Source organism: Watersipora subatra, chromosome 10, assembly GCF_963576615.1.
Source record: "Watersipora subatra chromosome 10, tzWatSuba1.1, whole genome shotgun sequence".
In the NCBI taxonomy this organism is placed as follows: Eukaryota; Metazoa; Bryozoa; class Gymnolaemata; order Cheilostomatida; family Watersiporidae; genus Watersipora; species Watersipora subatra.
Genome location: NC_088717.1, coordinates 901,667 through 922,713, shown reverse-complemented (window position 1 = coordinate 922,713; position 21,047 = coordinate 901,667). Strand labels below are relative to the sequence as shown.

Here is a 21,047-nt window from a genome sequence, read left to right as displayed (position 1 = left end):
TAAGTGTATGTATTCTCAGACTAACATTGGACGAGTCCTACCATAGAACATGTTAATAAAAACAGCAAGAAACAATCCATTAACTACATAAGTGTATGTATTCTCAGACTAACATTGGACGAATCCTACCATAGAACATGTTAATAGAAACAGCAAGAAACAATGTGGCATATTGATTATTAAAACTGGGTATAACGCAAGAAAAGAATTGTCAGAGAACAATGCTATGTGTATGAGCACCTACCATCCTATAGACGCTATAACTACGCCAACACCGATACAGTCGAGGAAGACTGATCGAAGGGTGAACCCGAGGAATCCTGTGAATGTCATTCGGAATATGACGGCATAGGTTATTGACGTTACTGCAACATAACAGATAAGTGGTATGTATATTCATAACTCATCTATAGAGCTGATAAACTCTAAAGATCTAAACTACACATTTATAGAACAAACAAAATCTATAGAGTTGACGACGATGTCTATAAATCTAAACTACTTTTCTGTAAGGTTGATGACAACTCTAGTTATTTGGACTAACCTACTTATCAGCACTGTTCCTCAAACACTACATCAAATAAAACAACATTTTTGACAACTATGCAAACAATGGCGGCCTATAGAATACGATGTAAGTACCGGTGAAAGGTAAAATTCTAAAAGCATTTAATATCTTATCCAGCCGTACTTCTCACTTGCATCTGAAAGTGCATGAAAAGGAAACAGCTAGTTGACTATGGAGAAGGCTAAACCAGGGTACTCACAGCATAGACATAGGCTTAGTAAGACGAGGAATGCTGGATCATCCCTGGCCCACTGATTCTTGGACTCTACAAGCGTGAGAGAATACAACTAACAAGTTGCAGGGTATGTACATAGTACAGCAACACCGCAACAGCATTCTTAAAGTTAAAAAAAGGCTAACAGGTAATCGCAGGTGTGTCCACTCACGTTTACGATAGCTGAAGTTCCTATAGACTTTCTGAGGAGAGATAAAGAGATAGAGCATTTGCCAGAGAGCGTACTGAAAGTCCATTTGCCTGTATCTACAGATAGATATCTATAGATCAACAGATAGATACCTATTATAGATCTACAGATAGATACCTACTTTTTTATTATAGAACCTCAAAACACCACATATGTGAAAGAAAATTGCTGTGATTGGTCCACAGGTGTATTATTTTCAATCCATGCACAAGAAAATCACAATAGATGTTAAAAGTTGTTCAAAAAATTGTTGGTTTTTTCAATGATAAAAAAAAACAAAACAACTCACTAGGTAAATGCGATTAGCTGGAAGCATGACTCCTAAAGGAACCCATGTTCATTCTTAAAAAAAAACTCTGTAAACACCACGTAGAGCAGCAGAGACAGATGCAAATTGCAGGCCATTCAATTTATCAGTCCTCCTAGAAAGTGATAAAACGTATGCATGTTTGGGACTTAGAAAACAACAACTGTCTCCAAACGATCATTTGATGCCACGCATTTAGCCAGCTGCTCTTTTGCTTGACCATAGAGAAATGAATCGACAGAATGCCAACCTTATGTGTAAAAGAAACATACTTTGCTATTGGATAATGCTAAATCATTAAAGAAGCAAATAAGGGACCCCCTTTACTTCTACTTCTCTTTCCATCCTTATAATATGACTCACTCATTACATACAAATTTGTATCATTCAAGTTGGATATGCTTGCTAAGCATTTTAGGTCGAATCTTGCACGTATTCCATCACGCAGTTTCATGCTTCCTTAATAGATACGGTGATTATTCATTGGTGAAACATTTAGCAGACAGTATTTTGTGAGCAATAACGCAGGGCGGTGCATACACCACCAAATGACTGGCTGGGAGAATAAATGTTTTTCAAGTTGCTGCCAAACATTTTAGCAAGTTACAAAAACTGATCTTTCAAATGACCTGAAGGTTAAATATTCTTTGTAAAAGCTCTGCTGCATAACACGACGTTTCCAGATTATTTTATACGAACATGACTTGATAGGACCTTAAACTCATCAGTTGATCAACAAACTGTGGTGCATTGTTAGCTACTGTTCCTGATACTGCTCTAATTAAACAAACTAAAAACCTTAGTCTTCTAAGTACCAACATCCCACTGACTTCACAGATGCTCAAAGAAAAGAATCATACTTAAATATCCGACGGAAGTACTTCCATCGCTTGTTGGCTGCTGATGAACATGTTAATTTTCCATCATTATGGCTGAGTGATGGGGAAAGAGGAGGGGAAATGTCGTACTCTGAATGAGGAGAGGATCTCTGTGTTTGGACTGCGCTTGGGTGGGAATACATCTACAAGTTTTAATGAAATCTAAATGAAAAGATAAGCAATCACAAACCATTTCTCAGAATTAACTAAAAATAGTGTCACAAGGTTCCGCGATCGCAATGCAACCTTTCTACTATCTAAAACGCAATCAAAGTGTCAAGAAAAAAACCTCTGTATTGTTTAAAGTTACTATGAATTAACAAAGTTGAAATCTTTTGTTGCAATTTTCGGTATGCATGTGGGCAGAGAGGATCATGATATGTGTGCAGAGGATCATGATGCTTTACATGCAAGTACTATCATCCTATTTTTAGCAATAGTTTCGACTGGATTGGTCTCCACGAATAAGCATCCGTTGACCCTTCTTTAAAGAACTGATTGGGATTCACTAATTAGTCAAAAGCTAGTCCATCTTGTGAGACAAGCAAGCTTCTAATCCCTGGCTCCAGAAATCAGTTGAACTTTTTCTCAGCTATGACATACAAATGAAGTTATGAGCAAAAGTATTAGGCTCTTTAGGAGAGAACAATTCGTGAAAAGATTTGAGCGGAAAGAAAAAGATAGTCTGATACATTTTGATGAATATATGAATAATATATAATATGAATAATGATATAATAATATGAATAATAATAATCAATGACGGCGTGAGCAAACTTTACCTTGCATAAACTATGATAGTATGTTTAAACAAGAAAATAATGAACAATATAAGCATCACACTCATGAGGAAAATCATAAATTAATGATCTTGTTCTGAATATTATTAATACTATATTAATAATATTGTCATTAAAAACTGTAAAGAACTGAATGCTTCGCAAAACCTGTAAATTTATGAAACCACTTATTCTACGAATATTTTTTATAAATGTATAAAATATAAATCATGTTATAAAATATATCCATGACTCGCTGCTTTATTTATTTGTAACCAGTTATTCTAAGATGTCTATTTTATAAATGCATACTCGTTATAAAATATATTCATTGCTAAAGTTATAAAGTTATATATATAATTATACTTATAAATGCTATATAAGTATAGCAAATGTTTACTTACAATTGATTGGCTACAAAGTATTATTATTTTATATCAGTGTTGTAAAAAATATAACCGTTGCTAAAAAGAATATTGGTACATCAGTTTTATTAATTGACCAGACAGCTTGAAAAATAAGAATGTCTTTGAAGCCTTGACCATCACTGGTTTCTGAGCAGTACTGTCCTATTAGGAGACTCCGGAACCATCCGGAGCACTTTTCTTCTGTCAAAATCTCGGAAATTGCGAAATCTGCATAGTGTACATGGTGGAAGTCATTACGTGACACTAAAATTCTCAGGCCCGGATTCCCTGAGGCAGCTGGGCAGCTGAGTCGCCCCAACTTTTTAGTGATCTTCGGCGGCTAATTAGTAAGAATTTCGGTCTAAGCTCATTCACTTGGAATTTCCAACAACTACTTACCTAGCGTTCTAGCGCTACTAGCGATGAAGTAGAGAGGCTCACTAATCTAGTATTGGTTTTGCCTGCCCCCAATGCAGTGGGTGAGAGATATTTTTCTGCATTGAAACAAATCCAAACATCGATGGGGAACACCATAGGGCAGGCTGTCTAAATAATCTTCTAATATTACACATATATAAAGATGTTGATATAGATACAGAATCAGTTGTGAACGATTACTGCCATGGACACATTGACGGAAGAAGAGCTTTCTAAAAGACAAGTGTCAAGCTATAACAGTCAATCTTTTATGTACACATGTACATGTATGTTTGTGTTTGCAGGCCAAGTCTGTTGCTCATTGTATTCCTAGGTGGCCATAATTTAAACAGTAAGTTTTAACCAGGCCAAGTAATATATTTGTTGTCTTTCCCTGGTGCATGTAATATATTATTTAAACTTATTTTTGTAACGGAAACAAGTGCTCTTAAATTTTGTTTTAAAAGACAAGTGTCAAGCTATAACAATCAATCTTTTATGTACACATGTACATGTATGTATATTTATGAACATAAATGTAAATATACATATATGGTTACAACTCAAAACCATGTAACTCTGTAGCTAGCTCTCTTTGCAAGACTTGAAATGACTCATCTTGGCAGGACCTGGATATCCACCTTAAATAATATGAGATACACTTTAAAATGTTCTGATTTTGTTCTAATTCTCAAAATTCTCTCGGGGGAGGGCCCCCCAAACCTCCCTTCTCTGAGAGGGCGCTTCAGCTCCGCTCCCAGACCCTCCCCGCATGACCGAGTCGAGCCTCTGGCAACTACTAATTGACAGTCTCCTGACCACTTTTTCTTTGGACAATACAGCCCTGTTTCTGAGTACAATGTCACATACCAGTTTTTGTAATTAAAGTTATCGTAAAAGCTAAGCCTAAGGAAAAGAATTTTTACCATAAATTTATCACCATTTAGTAGCCATAGACTATCCCATTGAAAACTGCCAATTTAAGTTAACTATACTTGAGGTAACAATAGTGGGATTGCCGATGACAATCTTGTATTCTACATCCAAGGACGACCATCTTTTTGTGCAATTTTCCTAGTTAGATATGGCGCAGTGGTTATACATAAGCTGTTTTTAAAATTATTAGACTAACCTTGATTTTATGCCGTATGACCTCTTATCAGGGAAGCTACTAGCAGCTTAAAAACATATCGCTTCTCTGCCCTAACCACAACATACACATGCTACCAACCTAAGCGACTACTACTGCAAGAGCTATTTTGCTCTCAACAATTGCGAGTGCTGTCAACTATAAAACACTTTTACATAACATTAACCATGTCAGCAAAGCTTTACAAAAATTCGTATTGCTTTACAAAAAACTGCTTGATCAAACAACAAACATGATTAAGATAAACGAACCTTGTACAAAGCAATGCTTTTTTATTTTGGCTTCCTCGCTAAAAAAAACTAGCAGAGCATTTTATATTAAACACACCAATGACAAAAAAACGCAACTTTAAGTCACTCCACTTTTGATTTATGAAAGGTCTATAATGGTCAAAACAAAAATTAAATAATAACTAAACAATTTAGTAGTTTAGGAACTCCAACTAATTCGGCGCAGAAATATTTTACTTCCGCTGTAGTTCTACTGCAGAACACCACTGAGGCTTACCGGAAGTCTCGATGCGAACGCTGGGTTGCTAAGTTACTTTTTGATGCAGAGCATGTTGCACGACGTAACTTTTGTTAACCTAGTGGTATGTTACACAACGTAACGTTTATCTACCTAGTGGTACGTAGTGTTTTGTTATTTTTTGTTTTGCTTTTATTAAGGCTTTTTTTCTAACTAGACATATTTCAGTCAGCTTTACATTGCTAGTTCAAAAAACTCTACTCAACTGTGGTAGGCTGTTCATACATTTTGTAACTATAGATTTCCAGATAAAATGAGCTAGACTGCACAACTACTACAAACTAGATAATACAACTTCTACGCAGTAAACAGTTTTGCAGCAGACTAAACACTGCATTAATATTGACTAGCTAAGATATTCTTTTTGGCCAAGAAGTCCGTGCCGAGATTGAGTAGCTAGCTTGTTCCGCTATTTTTTTACCTCCAATGGAGCGTCCTATTCGGAAAAGTTTATTTGATCTGATTTAATTCGTAGCTATGCACAACTAATTTTACTGTTACTATATTATCAATTATGTCTATCACTTATTTTACTCATAATGATTTTCATTTTTTCCTTTTGTTTATAAATTTCAGGATGAAAGAAGTACATTTACAAATTCTAAATAAGCATGGCTGATTCTGAAAAGAAATCGGCTGCAGGCTCTCGAAAATCTACAGCAAAATCAAACAAAGCTGGATCAACAGGTCGGAAAACACCGCAGTCTGGCCGATCCTCGCCTGGAAAGAAATCTCCTGGAAAAAAGACGCCAACAGGAAAGACTCCAGAACCTACACAAGATGTTGATACTGGTAAAAATTGCATTTATGATCATAAGTAGCTAGACAACTGATATTTTTGTTGCCTTTGAGTTCAACTTACGTATGCTCTGATTTTAGCAGCAGAGCCAGTTGTCACGCAAGAGCCATTGGCTGAAGAAGAGTTAGAAGTGCCAGAACCAGTTGCCCTTGATCCAGCAGACATTATGGTACAAATTCAAGGCTGACTCATTTTATGTTTTTATGGTTGCTCTGAAATAACATAGAGTGAATTAAAAATAGTTAATAATCTAAATTTGATGTTTTGGCGAACTACATCAGCTGTGATCTTGCATGAATGATTTTTCACTCGATAAAATAAACTAAATGAGAATCTGTTATTTGTATGTCCGAGCGTTTGTGTTTGAGTGTGTCACAAAAGGTCTTAATCTAAACAGACTAAAATAAATACTAAGGCATACATGCATGAGGTTGTATGACAGGTGGTGATGTTAAAAGACAGAGTTGTGCTAGACGGACTGTCGGCAGATATGTGGCTTGACGAACATGTCCAGCAGGCCAAGAGGTTTATCACAAATCCTGATGATAAAATACTAGTGCTGAGAGTGGTTAATGAATCCTTGGTAAGTGTAATCCTGTTGCAGGATCTAGAATTTTTAACGTTATTTCGCAATGTGCTCAGTGTTACGCTTCTCCAACTATGCGAGTTTAGAAATCACCAAAAATATTGGTTAACTTTGTTTTTGCTTTTTAATATAGACGGGCTTATGACTAACTTTTAAGCTATTTGTAAATCAAGGTTGTTACTTGTAGAGTATATTTTAGGTGCTAACTTCAGAGATTCCCACGCTGCCTTGCGAGGAGCTGACATATTTTATAAAAAATCGAGACTCAAGCAGTCACTATTATACAGAGCCTGAGGCCCTCAATCCAGACACATTTCTTAAAAAGCTCCAGTATGGCACTATAAAAGGTAAATTCTTGGGCTATTTAATGCCACTTGTTGCAGCAGTAGACTAACAGCAGTATTTAGTCGGTTTCCTCATTACGAACTAGTATAGAGGGAGGTATAGGGGAGGTAACAGACTCATCCTTTTTATCTTTGTTATTGAGGGATTGTGCATACACTACACAATACCTTCACTTGTGTAAGTCCTTATGGTGGATGCATCTATCAATAGCGTTGCTTCAGCTAGTTCTGCTTGGCAAAAAGGCTTTAGCCAGAATAAGCAAGCATCAAATTTGCAATTGTCTTCACCTGTCTTCTCCTGTAGGAAACAACATTGAGAGCTTAATGAGGGTCATGAACAATATTTTTGCTCCGATATTCTTTGAGAATACGAGTTGGCCTGACAGCATAAAAAACGACTTTTCTGCGCAGCTACACAAGTTCTTGGCTACTCTCACTGATACCAGGTATGTCACCTGTAATTTTGAAAAGAAGCCAAGTTACATTGTATGTCAAAAGTGTGTGTGTAATTACTTTAGGTATTGGAAGTTGGCAGATGTTGTTATAGTAAATTAAAATTTACTCAGTTTGTCTTTTTGACTAAACTTACTAAAAGATCTCTGAAAATTTTTTCAGCCAGCTCGATAGCTTCTCATTCAGGCTGTTTAGATGGTTTTTGACAATTTTTCTTGTGGTGTCAGTAGACATTTTTATTTGTTCAGGTGGAAGATGGAGGGGAAGACTGTGTTGTATATTCCATCAGAAGGGCAAAAAGGCGACCCAGAGGTCTCTAGTAGAGATAAGGAGCTCGTGGGGAGACTCGAGAGTAAGTATATTACATTATCTATAGTTTTAGCTAGTCCATAGTAATATCTATAGTTTTAGCTTGTCCATAGTAATATCTATAGTTTTAGCTTGTCCATAGTAAAATCTATAGTTTTAGTTTGTACATAGTAATATCTATAGTTTTAGCTAGTCCATAGTAATATCTATAGTTTTAGCTTGTCCATAGTAATATCTATAGTTTTAGCTTGTCCACAGTTACATCTATAGTTTTAGCTAGTCCATAGTAATATCTATAGTTTTAGCTAGTCCATAGTAATATCTATAGTTTCAGCTTGTCCATAGTAAAATCTATAGTTTTAGCTTGTCCATAGTAATATCTATAGTTTTAGCTAGTCCATAGTAATATCTATAGTTTTAGCTTATACATAATAATATCTATAGTTTTAGCTTGTACATAATAATATCTATAGTTTTAGCTTGTCTATAGTAAAATCTATAGTTTTAGCTTGTCCATAGTAATATCTATAGTTTTAGCTTGTCCATAATAATATCTATAGTTTTAGCTTTTCCATAGTAACATCTATAGTTTTGGCTTGTCTATAGTAAAATCTATAGTTTTAGCTAGTCCATAGTAAAATCTATAGTTTTAGCTTGTTTAATAGAGAGTAACAGGGAGTATTATTAACAATTATCTAGCAAGAAGCGTTCATAAACCTCTTTTATGTACTCCGGAAATTCAATGCATTCTATGTCATGATAGTGAGTGCTGCCGGTGAAGTCAGCATTCTATTTTTAACTAGTGTATCAATAGAAAGTCAGGGATAACTGGAGACCTGCCAAGTAAGAACACTTTATCATTTTTAATCAATAGGATGATAGGAGCAGAAACCATGCATCAATTTAAATTTACAGATGCCATGCTAGTCCATTGTTCTAATTTAACTCTTGGCTCTCATTTTATTAATGTACTAGCTGAATATCCGGCGTTGCTCGGGTATTCAGCTAGTACATTTATTAATTTCCCAAACATCTCTCCATATTCTATTTGCCTTTAAAACACAAGTACTTATGGATACTGACAGTTGATGTTTTCTGTGCAGCGGCCATGATTCATTGGACCCGGCAAATTAAAGAGGTGCTCAGCTCGCAGGACAACTTTGAGATGTCAGAGAACTCAGGGCCCCTTGATGAGATCGAATTCTGGAAGAATCGTTGCTCAGACCTGTCAGGCATCAGTTCACAGCTTGACAAACCCGGTGTGAAACGAATCTCACACATCCTCGAGTTGGCGAAGAGCTCATATGTAGCTCCTTTCACCAAGCTCTCTGGTCAAATAAAGGTTGGATTATCTTCTCACAATTTACTCATGCGTCATATTTTACATGCAGGCCTTCCCCTAGGGCATGTTCATCACTGGATTTGAAGATTTCTTCTGTTTAGCTTTGTCTGTGTGAGCAGACAATTCATCAAAGATTGAGTATGGTATTTGCTTAGCTTACTGCAAGCAGAGGTTGTGTGTTTTGAAAAGCTTTATTACACAAACAATGACTCTGTGATCTTTGCTAGACATGTCCGGAGTCGAGTGGCAAGGGAATCTCAACAACCAGAGACGCGCCCATTGGTAGAGAGTAATTTAAGGTTGAATGTTATTTGTGTCACCACCAGTGGCCTTTTTGTAAATTCAACCCGACCTGTTGTTTGCAGGTTGGTTGTTCTAGATCGCTAGATTACAGCTGCTCACGGTTGTCTCAAAGAATTACTGTTGTTGAATTTTTAGGAAGGTTCCAGACAGGCGGAAAGCAATCTCAAGTTTCTTCACATTCTTAAAGACCCTTGCGCTGACCTTGCCGAGGCCAAACCCGCTGATATTCCAAATATGCTGCCAAAAATACTCAACCTCATCAGGATGATCTGGGTGAACAGCGACTTCTATAAAACAAGAGAACGGCTGACGGGTCTTCTGAGAAAGGTCAGTTTAACTGCAGCTTGTCTGTCGTAAAGTTTAACAGATCGGTGAAGGATTCTAGAAACCATATGGATGGCATTTAACTTATACTTCACCAACCCTAGAACTTCTCCAACCCCAGAACCTCACCAACCCTAGAACCTCACCAACTCCAGAACTTTAAACATGTGTAACATATTTATTACTAACCAGTGTTTTTTACTCTTTGTCGATCTTTACAGCTGAGCAATGAAATCATAAAGAGATGCTGTGCAGAGATTTCATTAGATAGCATTTTTGACGGCTACGTCGTCTCGTCGATGGCAACGCTGAACAGCAGTATTGAGTGCTGTGAGAAGTGGAAGTCGATCTATGACAAGACATCACAGCTGCACCATAAGCTCAGTCAAGTTGGCTGGGTTCTTGACAAGTCGAGCATCTTTGCTCAAGTTGATGCTTTCGTACAGAGGTGCAAGGACTTGTTAGAGGTGAGTGAGAAGTCTCGAGTTCAAACATTGTTGAGGAGGCTTGTCTTCTCTCAATGTTATTTACAGGATTCCAGGCAGAGAAGTGTCACTATTTGTCAAACAACACATTATAGAGTCTATGTACAAGAGGTTATATAACCTACATACGCAATAAAAACAGGTCACTCAGGTGCTCTAACGGTTCACATCTAACTGACAGGTGTGCGAGTGTCAAGTACTCTTCAGACGCATGGAAGATGGCAATCAGAAAGAAATGCCTCATTTCATTGGTCAGCGGGGCCCTGAGATAGCTCGAAGTCTCGTTGAAATTGAGGGCTCTTTTGACCGAAACCTCAACCACCTCAGACTTGTGAAGAAGAGCATTCTAGATGTCAAGGCCACCTCATGGCATGATGACTACAACAGGTAGAGTAGTCCAGCAAACAGCCTTGTATTGTTTTTATCTGCCTTTTTGTATCAAACATACAAATGTAGGTTATATATTATGACTTGCAGATTCCGTGCTGGAATGAAAGACTTGGAAGTGATGATGATAAATACAATATCTTCGGCCTTTGAGACCATCTCTACGGTGGAGCAGGGAGTCGAACTTCTCGACATCTTTATGCACCTGCAAGTTCGCGAGGTGAGCATTTTGTAGCTCGTCACCTCTCTGTTGCTTAGTTCTCTTCCATTGTCATCCGGTGTGCAATTTTTATTGTGTAATTTTGTCTATGATGTGTGTTTTAGCTAAGACTTGATGTGTTTGCGTTTATATGGTGATTGACACCGGGTGCACTAGATACCAATATAGAACATCATTTGTTACTTGCTGTAGATAACATCTGTATCTGTTAACATTAGAGTTATTGGTAACTCGCTGTACTTAATATCTGTATCAGTTAACCTTATGGTTATTTGCTAATTGCTATAGTTAACATTTGCGTTAGTCCGTGTTTGCATTAGTTAACTGTGTAAATTGCAGCCAATAAAACGGGCGCTAGATAAGAGGACGGTAGAGGTCTACACACTGTTTAATGATGAATTGAATGCCGTGAAGAAGGAACTGACTTCCAAGGGCTCCCCTCTGCCCTTCAACCACCCCAAGTTTGCAGGAAATGCTCAATGGTGCCGTCTGCTGAAAAAGCGTATCGAAAGAGAGATGATGATATTAGATAGAGCTCACTTCCTGCCTCATATGGGTAAAGTTTCATCTTCGATACACCGTGGATGTATGGATAAATATATATAAATGATATCCAGTGGAATTCAAAAGAACACAAATATAGAAAAGATACGGGTATAATATATTGCGCGGGTTGTTTACAGGTATTGGCGAGGAGACGAGAACACAGTATCAGCAGTTGTGTCAGGCTTTAGATGAGTACATCAGAAAGACATTCCAAGAATGGGGCCAAACTGTAGACCGAGATCCTGCTAAGCTTCTCGAGGTGCCACTGATGGCCCGCAGTACAGAACAGCCTCCTATGATTGACATCAATTTCAGCAAGTCAGTTAATAACACACGTGTCATTTATTGTGTTGCTTCTGCTATTGTGTTAAAACAGTTTTCTTTAGGAAGGGCTTATTCTCACTGGTAAGTTAGTGGTTAGTCACATAATTACTTTTATCTGTTTATTTTAAACCTCCTGTTTATACTCAGCAAAAGTGGTAAACTGATTACAAAGTCTTCAAATGATGTCGGCAACAATGATGAATAAGAAATTACTCTAATTGGCACAAGCAACGCTTTAGTAAAGCAAACTAAATTTAAGGCAATGCAGTCATTTTTAGTGGGAGCTTGCTTTTCGTAGTGCTTAAAGGGGAAGCAACTCCAGCATTTTTGCCAATGCTGGTTTGATAAGCACTATTACATTACATACATTGTAGGTCTCTGACGAAGATGTTCCAAGAGATCGCCTACTGGGAGCGACTGCTCTTCGAAATCCCTCACTACGCAACAGACACATACGGCAAGTGCGAGGAATTGCGCATACTCAAAGAGCACGTCCTTCTTGTTATCAGAGACTACAACAGAATAATCTCCGCTCTCAGCCTCGAGGAAAGAAGGTGAGCAGCCGTTCTGTAGTTTTATAGTCTTATTTTGTAGCTTTTGTTGCCTTAATCTTCGTGTCTTTAAAGGGTGGCTCGCTGAACACCCTGTCAACACTCGCATAGACTGTAAGTAAGAACTACGTATTCGCTGTTTGCAGTCTGTTCAAGGAGAGAATCAAGTTTTTGGATAAGAAGATTCATCCTGGTCTGACAAAACTTACATGGGGAGCGAAAAACATATCTGACTACTTTATCAAGGACTGTCGTGTGCATGCCAGCAGGGTAGGAATATTATTGCCCCCTTACACATCCTCTCCAGTTTTTCTCTTTTTTATGTTACAGTCATATTATTTACATTACTTAGAATTAAACATGTTTTTATGTTCAACTCAAGGATGAGTAAACTAGAAGATATCGCTGTATATTATTATATTCAGATCCAGACGATTGTGAACGACTACAAGAGAGCGAACAGTTCAATATCGGATGACTGCAGGAAGATTTCAGAAATGTTGCTCGTCAGAATTGATGGCAAGAAGGTGTACGAGAACCTCGAGGTAGGCTAGTAAAAACTAAGCTTTCAAATGTAAAAGCCTAGCTTTAACTTTTTTTAAATGAGTTTTATTTTTCTCAAATGTAATGACATAATCGGAAAATGTCTGGTGTTGCTAAACGCAGAACACACGGTCTGATAGTCGACACAGCCAAGTCAGTCTTGCGGTGTAATAAGTTATAAATGAGTCCATCAGGCCATGAAAGAGAGATGATAACTTTACTAGAGAGATGATAACTTTTGTAGTTTGATGATGACCAGCAAAAGCATAGAGCTACTACAAAGGAGAGGCTCCTCGCCATCCATTCCGATGTCATAGCAACCATGCGACAGACATACGAAGTCTTCAAAGCCGATGCTTCCGACGTGAGTAATTTTATTTCTCCCAACGCATACATAGATTATGCCCTGAAGCTAAAATCTGTTGGTGCAGAAACTAACTAAGACTGGAACCAAAACTTTCAGTAGCGACGAGGTGCTTGCTGAGGAACTTTAAATGTAAAATGGGACACGTGCAACATACCACTTACATTACATACTACTTGTGTAACATATCATTAAAATAACATATCACAAATGCAGGTTACTGAAAGTGTTACACATGCACAGTACAGCTCACCCACCAAATATGTAACATATTTCAAGTACAGAGTGCCACAGGTGTAACATAGCAATAGTCCTACATGTATAAAACATTCCTAGACATGCTGCAAGTACAGTATGGCATGTGTGGACATTCTGCAAGTGCAACATGCCACATTTATAACATATTACAAATGTGACGTGTTGCATATTCAACCAGTGCTACCTGCCGCATTTGTAACATATCATGAAACATATGGCAAGTACATGGTGCCATTGTTAACAAGCTGCAGTGCAATACGTTACATGTGTAACAAGCTGCAGTTCAACATGTTACATGTGTAACAAGCTGCAATGCAACATGTTACATGTGTAACAAGCTGCAGTGCAACATGTTACATGTGTAATAAGCTGTAGTGCAAAAAGTTACATGTGTAACCAGCTGTAGTGCAACATGTTACATGTGTAACCAGCTGTAGTGCAACATGTTACATGTGTAACTGGCCACAAGGATTATTCAGTTATTATTCTATAAGAGAAATTTTGAATATTGCAGCCCATGTTATGGCATTGCAGGTACAAACTCAATGGGTAAAGTACACAGAGAAGATGGACAGAATGGTTGAGGAAGCGTTCCGATTAAATGTCAAATGGTCCCTCCAGGAGCTCTCTAGGGCTATTAATGGTACGCCACTCTATGATTATTATGTATTGTTTGCATTCATATGATTCTGGAATGTCTTCAGCAAATTCTCCTTTATCGTACATAATGTACTAGATAAGCAAGTTGAAAAGTTTGTGTTCTACAGTGATAATATCATTGTCCAAGTGCATCGAATTCATCTATGCGGCGGGGACTGTTAGTGCGGAGTCGCTATACCTTGCTTTAAAGGAGCTTTCTAGCCAATCATCTTTGTTTCTAACTTCAATCAGTTTTTACATGCCTACGGTTTATGATGCAGGTGATGGCAAGAGCGCTCCCAATCCCTTGTTTAGAGTCAAGGTCATACTCGAAGGAGACAAAGTTGAGTTCTCACCGACTTTGAAACAGCTAGCTCTAATTGTCGGCAGCATTGGTCAGCACCTGACGGAAGCTATTGCTGGTATCCGCAGGCTGCCGGACATACTCACGAAGAAACGCTCGCACAAAGAGGTATGACAACTCTAAAACGTTTTAATGGAGTCATCAGTGACAGATTCAGAGCTTGGTTCTAAACCTCCGCAGAACTGAGAATTCCTATAGCCTTCTACTACAAAAGCCATATATGAATATTTTTATATATTTGTTATGTAATTTTAAACTATTAATAAATAAATTATTGTTATTGCTGTTAAAGCAATGCCAGGTTGGCTCACGACTCAGTTGTTTCCCCCTACATTTGCAGCCAATACACGTAATCATAGAGAAGGATGAGGACACGCACAAGATACAGAAGGTTGTCAACCAGGGGATGCAGGACAATGCACAGAACCTGCAAAACTACCTTCTAACGTGGGACAACTACCGGGAGATATGGGAAATCAGAAAGGATGCGTTCATCAGACGTTACCAGCGTCTCAACCCTCAAGTATCATCATTTGATGCTGACATTGCCAGGTAACACTGGTAGTTTTAGTCGCAAGTTTCTGCTGACATTGCCAAGTAACACTGGTAGTTTTAGTCGCAAGTTGCTTACTGACAGCATAACTATTGTACTTCCTTGTTGAGCTGGTGCTGGTAGAGCTCTTTCAAAGTCTGTCGGTAAAGCTGAAAAGGCATGAACCCTTCAAGTTCTGTGATTTTCAGTGAGTTGCAGGTTTATAGTGTGTTGTTAAAGTCGAAATGTAAACCTTTTGGATTCGAGCTAATTTTTAATAAAAAAGTGCTTACATTATTTAGATGTTTTTTTTATGATTTTACATTCTTAAACTGCTTTTAAAATCTCATATCCTAGCAGTGAATAATGAATATCCAATTTTTTTTGTAAGAACTCATTTGGATAGTTAAAACATTAAACTTTTAGATCTCTCCAAACATCAAATTTTTAAAGTTTTCATTGTCGTTTGAGCAATTAAATTTTTCCTTGACCTAAGTGATAAATAGGCTTCAACGAGTTGTCAAGAGACAGGTGGAGACTTGTTGTCCTTGTCACAGGTACACGGAGGTAGCAAACAATGTTGCTACTCAAGAGACAGTACTTAACATACAGTTTGTGTTACTCGACTGTTCTCCTCTCAAGTTTGCTATTCTTGGCCACTGTCAAGAGTGGCAGAACAAGTTCACAGAGCTGCTCAGCGAGATAGCAACAACGCGTCTTACTGAACTCAACACCTTCCTTATTTCTATGGCAGAAAGGTGAGGCTATCTATCGCCTAATCCATGACCTAATTATTGTTCTGTGTCCTAACTATTGCTCTGTGACCTAATTATTACTCTGTGTCCTAATTATTGTTTTTTGACTTAATTATTTCTCTCTGACCTAATTTATTGATCTGTGACCTAATTATCACTCTGACTTTTTTTCTTAATTATGATATCTATTTTTAACATATCTGAGTGACCTATATTTTAGTGACCTATATTTTATAAGAGGCATTTTATAAAACTTTTTATGAGTATTATTTTACCACGAGCCTGTTGTCTGATGGCTTTCATTTGTGACAACTTTTCGTGAATCTATCATGGATTCTTGCTAATAAGGCTCACAAATGTGATTATTGGCTTCATCATGGAGTGTTTGTTTTAGGGTGAGCAAGCCTCCTCAGACTTTAGATGAGCTGGGAGAGTCATTGGAACTTTGGAGCAAACTGGACACAGAAAAGCCAGAGACAGAAGCTAAATTTGCACCTCTAGATGATCAGTTTACAATCCTTGGCAAATATGAAGTACCTGTGTCTGAGGAGGTAGAGTCCTTGTTCTTCTCTTCACGTTTGTTTTTTTAGTTCACTCACTTCCTATACCATAGCTCAAACACATTTTGTTAGTCCAAAAATTGCATCTATTCCATAGGTGATCATCTTGACCCTTTTATTCATTTTATGATTGCATGTCATTTGATGCTGGTCAAACCTCCTACACTCCGCTACAGATTCAAGGGACTCTAGATGGATTGAGTGGGCAGTGGACAAAGTTTACAGATGCTCTTGTTGAGTCTGAAGGAATGCTGAAGAAACACAAAGAGAAGTTCAAGACAAGTCTCTTGGGCCAGGCTGAAGACTTCAAGAAGCAGGTACTTCTCTTTTTGCCACTGACTGAACATATTTACCTGCGATTTACCTTCTCTGTGAGCTCAGTCTTTTTTTAGTAACATATAATCTAAAAAAAATTGTTTTCAAGGTCGTTTGAGAGTCACTAGGAAGTAACAAAACTGGACAGCTTCATCTCTATTTTAGGTGCACGGTTTAGTAGAGAACTTTAAAAGTGGCGGACCTTTCAGCGCTTCCCTCAGCTGCGCTGACGCCCTTGAGAAGGTTGGTGGGTTCAAGGACAGTGTGACAGCATTGAAGGAGCAGGAAGCACAGATACGCAGAGGCCTAGGTATTTTTAAGATAGAGCAACCTCCCAACAAAGATATCGCTGTGCTTGACAAGGTAAGACAATTTCTTGTCATACTTCTGTCATATAGTGAATTGTTTTTTATTTTTTCCACAGAAATACAATTATTAAAAATATGTTTTAAAGTTTTCTGTTTTCTGTCGTATTTATTTGACTCTGGAAAAGTTGAGACTATGACGTTATGTCGTTATGACATAATGAAAAAGGCAAAGGTCGTATGCTTGTCATTCAAAACTGGTTTATGGCTTCATTTGGTTTCTCAGCAATAGGTCATTCTCCAGACAGCCTTTTGGTAGGATAGGCTATTATTATGTATCTATTCAAACGCTCTATTAGCTGTTTATATGGTTTGCTGTACCTTCAGGACCTCGACTACATAGAGCAAGTCTGGCAGCTGACCCAAGAGTGGGAGGGAAACTGGGACTCATGGAAGTCAGGAAGGTTCACCGAGCTCCAAACTAGCGAGATGGAGAATGCCTCCCTCACAGCATTTAAGAAACTCGCTAAACTCTCTCGTGAGCTTAAGGTAGCCAGTTTTTCACTTACTCATGTTGCTAAACTCATGGCTCTATACAAACCACCCATGGTTTGTAGCGAGTGCGCATTAAGTTCCCGTATGAAAACGGTCGTTTGTATTAATCTAGCCTCATTTACAAGTTGGATGCCTTCCAAATGGTAAATTTAAAACCTGCTCATCAAGTCTTCCAGTAATAAGATTTTCATATTGTTGGTTCAGATAAGCATTCGGCAAGCAGCAGTAAGATATGACTATGATTCAAGGAATTGTCTCCTTGCTCTTAATAAAAATTAAAGAGGGAACAACTCTTATCTCTTAAAAAAAGTCCGAGTGCTCAGTAAACGGGTTGCGAATTCTTTAATTTAGTTTTCTGAATATTTTAGTACTTATCGACGTGTCATAGCATGTTTCAAACTGTCGAGAATAAGCTGGTGATGCTAGTTATGTTGCACGTGAGCCTGTTTAGAAGATGTGAACCAGTCATTGTCTTTTTCTCATGTATAGCGTCGACAAGAAGTTGATGACGATAGGCCGAGTGGTCGGTTTAGTCGTCCATCTACTTCAAAGACCGACAGTGAGGTATAAACTGTGTCCTTATCTACTATTTACACACACAGTCCTTCTTCATCATACATTATACTTTATTCTCTCTTCCTTTATTATGGTTTCCTACCAAATGTTCAAAAATTGGCACCAGTAATTAGACGCTGTAGATCACCGTTTCATCATTTCCTGTAACAAAATGCAGAGAACAGTCTGGTTTTAGAGTTAGTCTACACAATGATATTTTCCAAGCATTTGAAATGACAACAGTGAATTTGGTCTTTCCTGGTGTCTATGGTCTTCCTATTCATTTGGTGCGCTGCCTTTGTTATAGTTTATCAGTTATTGTATGCATGCCGCTTGTTGTTTCAGTTTCAACATAATATGGACTAGTCCTGTTTTATCCTCTGTATATAGAGAACTGTTTGCATGCTTTCATCAGTTCACTGGTGATAAAGAAGAGATGCCCTCACCTTTTGGAAATATATTCAATGAAAGCAATGCAATATATAGTGCAATAATATTAAGACTTTTATCGATTTAATTCTTCATAGTCGTATACTTTAAATCTTATCATGATTTAGAACTCATGATTTTTCTTGCTGTAACAAATATTAAGTGAGTAGTATGTTTGCAGGAGAGAAACTGGGAAATTGTCGAGGTAAGCAAAGGAAAAGTGGACACCTTCAAGAGAACAATGCCCCTCATCACTGACCTCAAGAACAAGGCCATGCGTGATCGACACTGGAACCAAATCAAGGTCAGCTGCTGTTAGAAAATCAATGTCTAGTAGCAAGCTCACAGTAATTGTGTTAAACCAGCAAAAATTCTGGTGCATGACAGGTGTGTGCAAGTGCGTGATAGGTATGGGCAAGCGCATGACAAGTATGGGAAGCGCATGACAGCTATGTTCAAGTGCATGACAGGTATGGGAAGCACATGACAAGTATGTGCAAGTGCATGACAGGTATAGAGAGCACTTGACAGGTATGTGTAAGTGTATGACAGGTATGGGCAGGTGCATGACAGACATGTTTGAGTTTCTGTAGCTGTCTGTTGATTGTCAAATGGACAGTAACTTATTCCATATTTTAAAATAATTACAGCTTATTTGTCATGAAAGAATAGTTAAGGTGTAATATTATATGCAATATATAATAAAATATATAATGTTTATAATGCATTATATATAACTGCTGGTGCTTTCTTTAAGGTTTGTATAGAACTTCATTAAATTGTTCTACTTTTCTGGTCATATTTTATTAGCTGTCAAACATCAGGATTTAATTTCTACTCTGATTATGATGGCAAGCAGTTGCTAACTCATCACCCATGAGCAGACAATTCTAGCAATAAGTTTTTGAATCATCTCCTTCTGACTGTATTCTTAGGTTTTTTGCACTGTAAAAAGCAGTTAGTGTAAAAGCAATTACATTGTTTTAAATAATCTATTATGATAAAATCTTTCACATTCTATTTGAAAATATTTCGATCCAAAACCTTTGAATTATGTGAACAGGTTTGTCAGAGTTTTTTCTTTGTTAGAAAAATGCACCATGTCCAAAAATTAAAAATAAAGTTGTTTTTTTTGTATAAGAATACTCTTAAAGATGCTGCTAAAAGATATCAAAATAAATTTATAGAAAAGCTAAGAAGTATTGAAAACTATAATTAAAATTATAGACCAGAAGTATTGCTGACCTTATTAAACATTTAAAAATTAATATTGAATCTGGAGTTTTGCTTAAGAGGTAATTTAAACTATTCAAAATCTGCATAGTTTATATTAAATCTGTTTGTTTACTACAGTGTGATGTCCCTTGATATGGCAAGGTATGACAACTTCAACATGGCTACATTTTGAATCACTACTCCATTCTTTAATCATCACTCTTTAATCAAAATTTTAATTATTGAACAGAAAAAGCAGTCCAAGTTTTGATTGGATCTTTTTATTGCTAAGATTTATACTGGTAAACTCTCTGGTCTAGAAATAGATTCAATATTTTAGAATACTTGAAGGTGTAGTCTCTGTGACTGGTTTGTTTTTCATATTAGCTCATATTACGAGGGCATCTTATTTCTTCTAGAACGAGATGCAGAAACAGTTTGAGGAAACCAGCGAAGAGTTCACGCTTGAAAGAATTATCAATTTCGGATTTGATCAGCACGCTGAGTACATCAACGAGGTCTCGAGCGCTGCCACAAAGGAGCTGGCCATCGAGAACAGCCTCAAGGCCATCAGCGAGGCCTGGGAGACCATTGAACTTGTGATGGCCCCTTACAAGGACAAAGGACACTACAAATTAGCGTGAGTAGAAATTATTAGTAACAACTAATACTGTTACTGAGGGCTACTCTGAATAGCCCTAATAAGGTCCTTTGAAAGTAGATTGGAGCTTAGGCTATTGTTCTTGACATTTACAGGACAACAGAGGACGTGTTTGTCGCGCTAGAAGACCACCAAGTACAGTTGTCTACGATGAAGGCTTCGAGGTTTGTGAAGGCATTTGAGATGGAGGTGGATCGGTGGGAAAGAACTCTCAGCCACATTCTAGAGGTCGTTGAGATGCTGCTGACAGTTCAGAGGCAGTGGATGTACCTTGAGGTACGTGTCAGTCAACTGCTCAGCATCACTGACAAGTGCAAATAAAGTACCATATCTGAAATTAAAAAATGCTGTCATAGTCTTCTTGTTTGGTCATCTTTCCTATTTCAAGTTTTGTGTTCGTCTGTAGCTCTACATAGCTATATAGCTACTATAGTCAGATAGCAGAATCAGTAGATGGGGCAAGTGAGGACTTCTCACTCAGTCTACCTATGTTATTTTAACTTCAAAGAATCAGTATGTTTTAGCTTAGCCTGTGCTCAGACAAACACCAAAACCTCGTTTTCTC

The 21,047-nt window shown here is 37.6% G+C and overlaps 2 protein-coding genes across 3 annotated transcripts in view; one reads left to right on the top strand and one right to left on the bottom strand.

Annotated features, from left to right (window-relative positions):
- The window catches only part of LOC137407335 (protein unc-50 homolog), a 47,936-nt gene extending 42,565 nt beyond the window's left edge, over window positions 1-5,371 (bottom strand). The window contains exons 1-5 of one of the 2 annotated variants that reach the window (XM_068093955.1): window positions 5,183-5,371; window positions 2,161-2,321; window positions 955-1,049; window positions 768-833; window positions 245-365 (exon numbers count right to left, since the gene is read on the bottom strand). In XM_068093955.1, coding sequence (XP_067950056.1) covers window positions 245-365; window positions 768-833; window positions 955-1,049; window positions 2,161-2,321 — 443 coding nt within the window. In that variant the 5' untranslated portion in view covers window positions 5,183-5,371. The remainder of the gene's footprint in view (window positions 1-244; window positions 366-767; window positions 834-954; window positions 1,050-2,160; window positions 2,322-5,182) is intronic. The other variant, XM_068093957.1, reaches the window with a different exon arrangement.
- A 1,335-nt stretch (window positions 5,372-6,706) lies between these two features.
- Window positions 6,707-21,047, top strand: part of LOC137405943 (dynein axonemal heavy chain 2-like) — a 52,229-nt gene continuing 37,888 nt past the window's right edge. Inside the window, exons 1-26 of the mRNA XM_068092419.1 lie at window positions 6,707-6,841; window positions 7,044-7,191; window positions 7,493-7,634; window positions 7,890-7,993; window positions 9,054-9,292; window positions 9,731-9,922; window positions 10,141-10,386; window positions 10,586-10,791; window positions 10,882-11,011; window positions 11,351-11,567; window positions 11,695-11,875; window positions 12,256-12,435; window positions 12,579-12,702; window positions 12,858-12,977; window positions 13,220-13,339; window positions 14,132-14,240; window positions 14,518-14,708; window positions 14,941-15,152; window positions 15,690-15,890; window positions 16,282-16,438; window positions 16,624-16,764; window positions 16,928-17,125; window positions 17,455-17,616; window positions 18,788-18,910; window positions 20,241-20,461; window positions 20,578-20,758. Coding sequence (XP_067948520.1) covers window positions 6,707-6,841; window positions 7,044-7,191; window positions 7,493-7,634; window positions 7,890-7,993; window positions 9,054-9,292; window positions 9,731-9,922; window positions 10,141-10,386; window positions 10,586-10,791; window positions 10,882-11,011; window positions 11,351-11,567; window positions 11,695-11,875; window positions 12,256-12,435; window positions 12,579-12,702; window positions 12,858-12,977; window positions 13,220-13,339; window positions 14,132-14,240; window positions 14,518-14,708; window positions 14,941-15,152; window positions 15,690-15,890; window positions 16,282-16,438; window positions 16,624-16,764; window positions 16,928-17,125; window positions 17,455-17,616; window positions 18,788-18,910; window positions 20,241-20,461; window positions 20,578-20,758 — 4,380 coding nt within the window. The remainder of the gene's footprint in view (window positions 6,842-7,043; window positions 7,192-7,492; window positions 7,635-7,889; window positions 7,994-9,053; window positions 9,293-9,730; window positions 9,923-10,140; window positions 10,387-10,585; window positions 10,792-10,881; window positions 11,012-11,350; window positions 11,568-11,694; window positions 11,876-12,255; window positions 12,436-12,578; window positions 12,703-12,857; window positions 12,978-13,219; window positions 13,340-14,131; window positions 14,241-14,517; window positions 14,709-14,940; window positions 15,153-15,689; window positions 15,891-16,281; window positions 16,439-16,623; window positions 16,765-16,927; window positions 17,126-17,454; window positions 17,617-18,787; window positions 18,911-20,240; window positions 20,462-20,577; window positions 20,759-21,047) is intronic.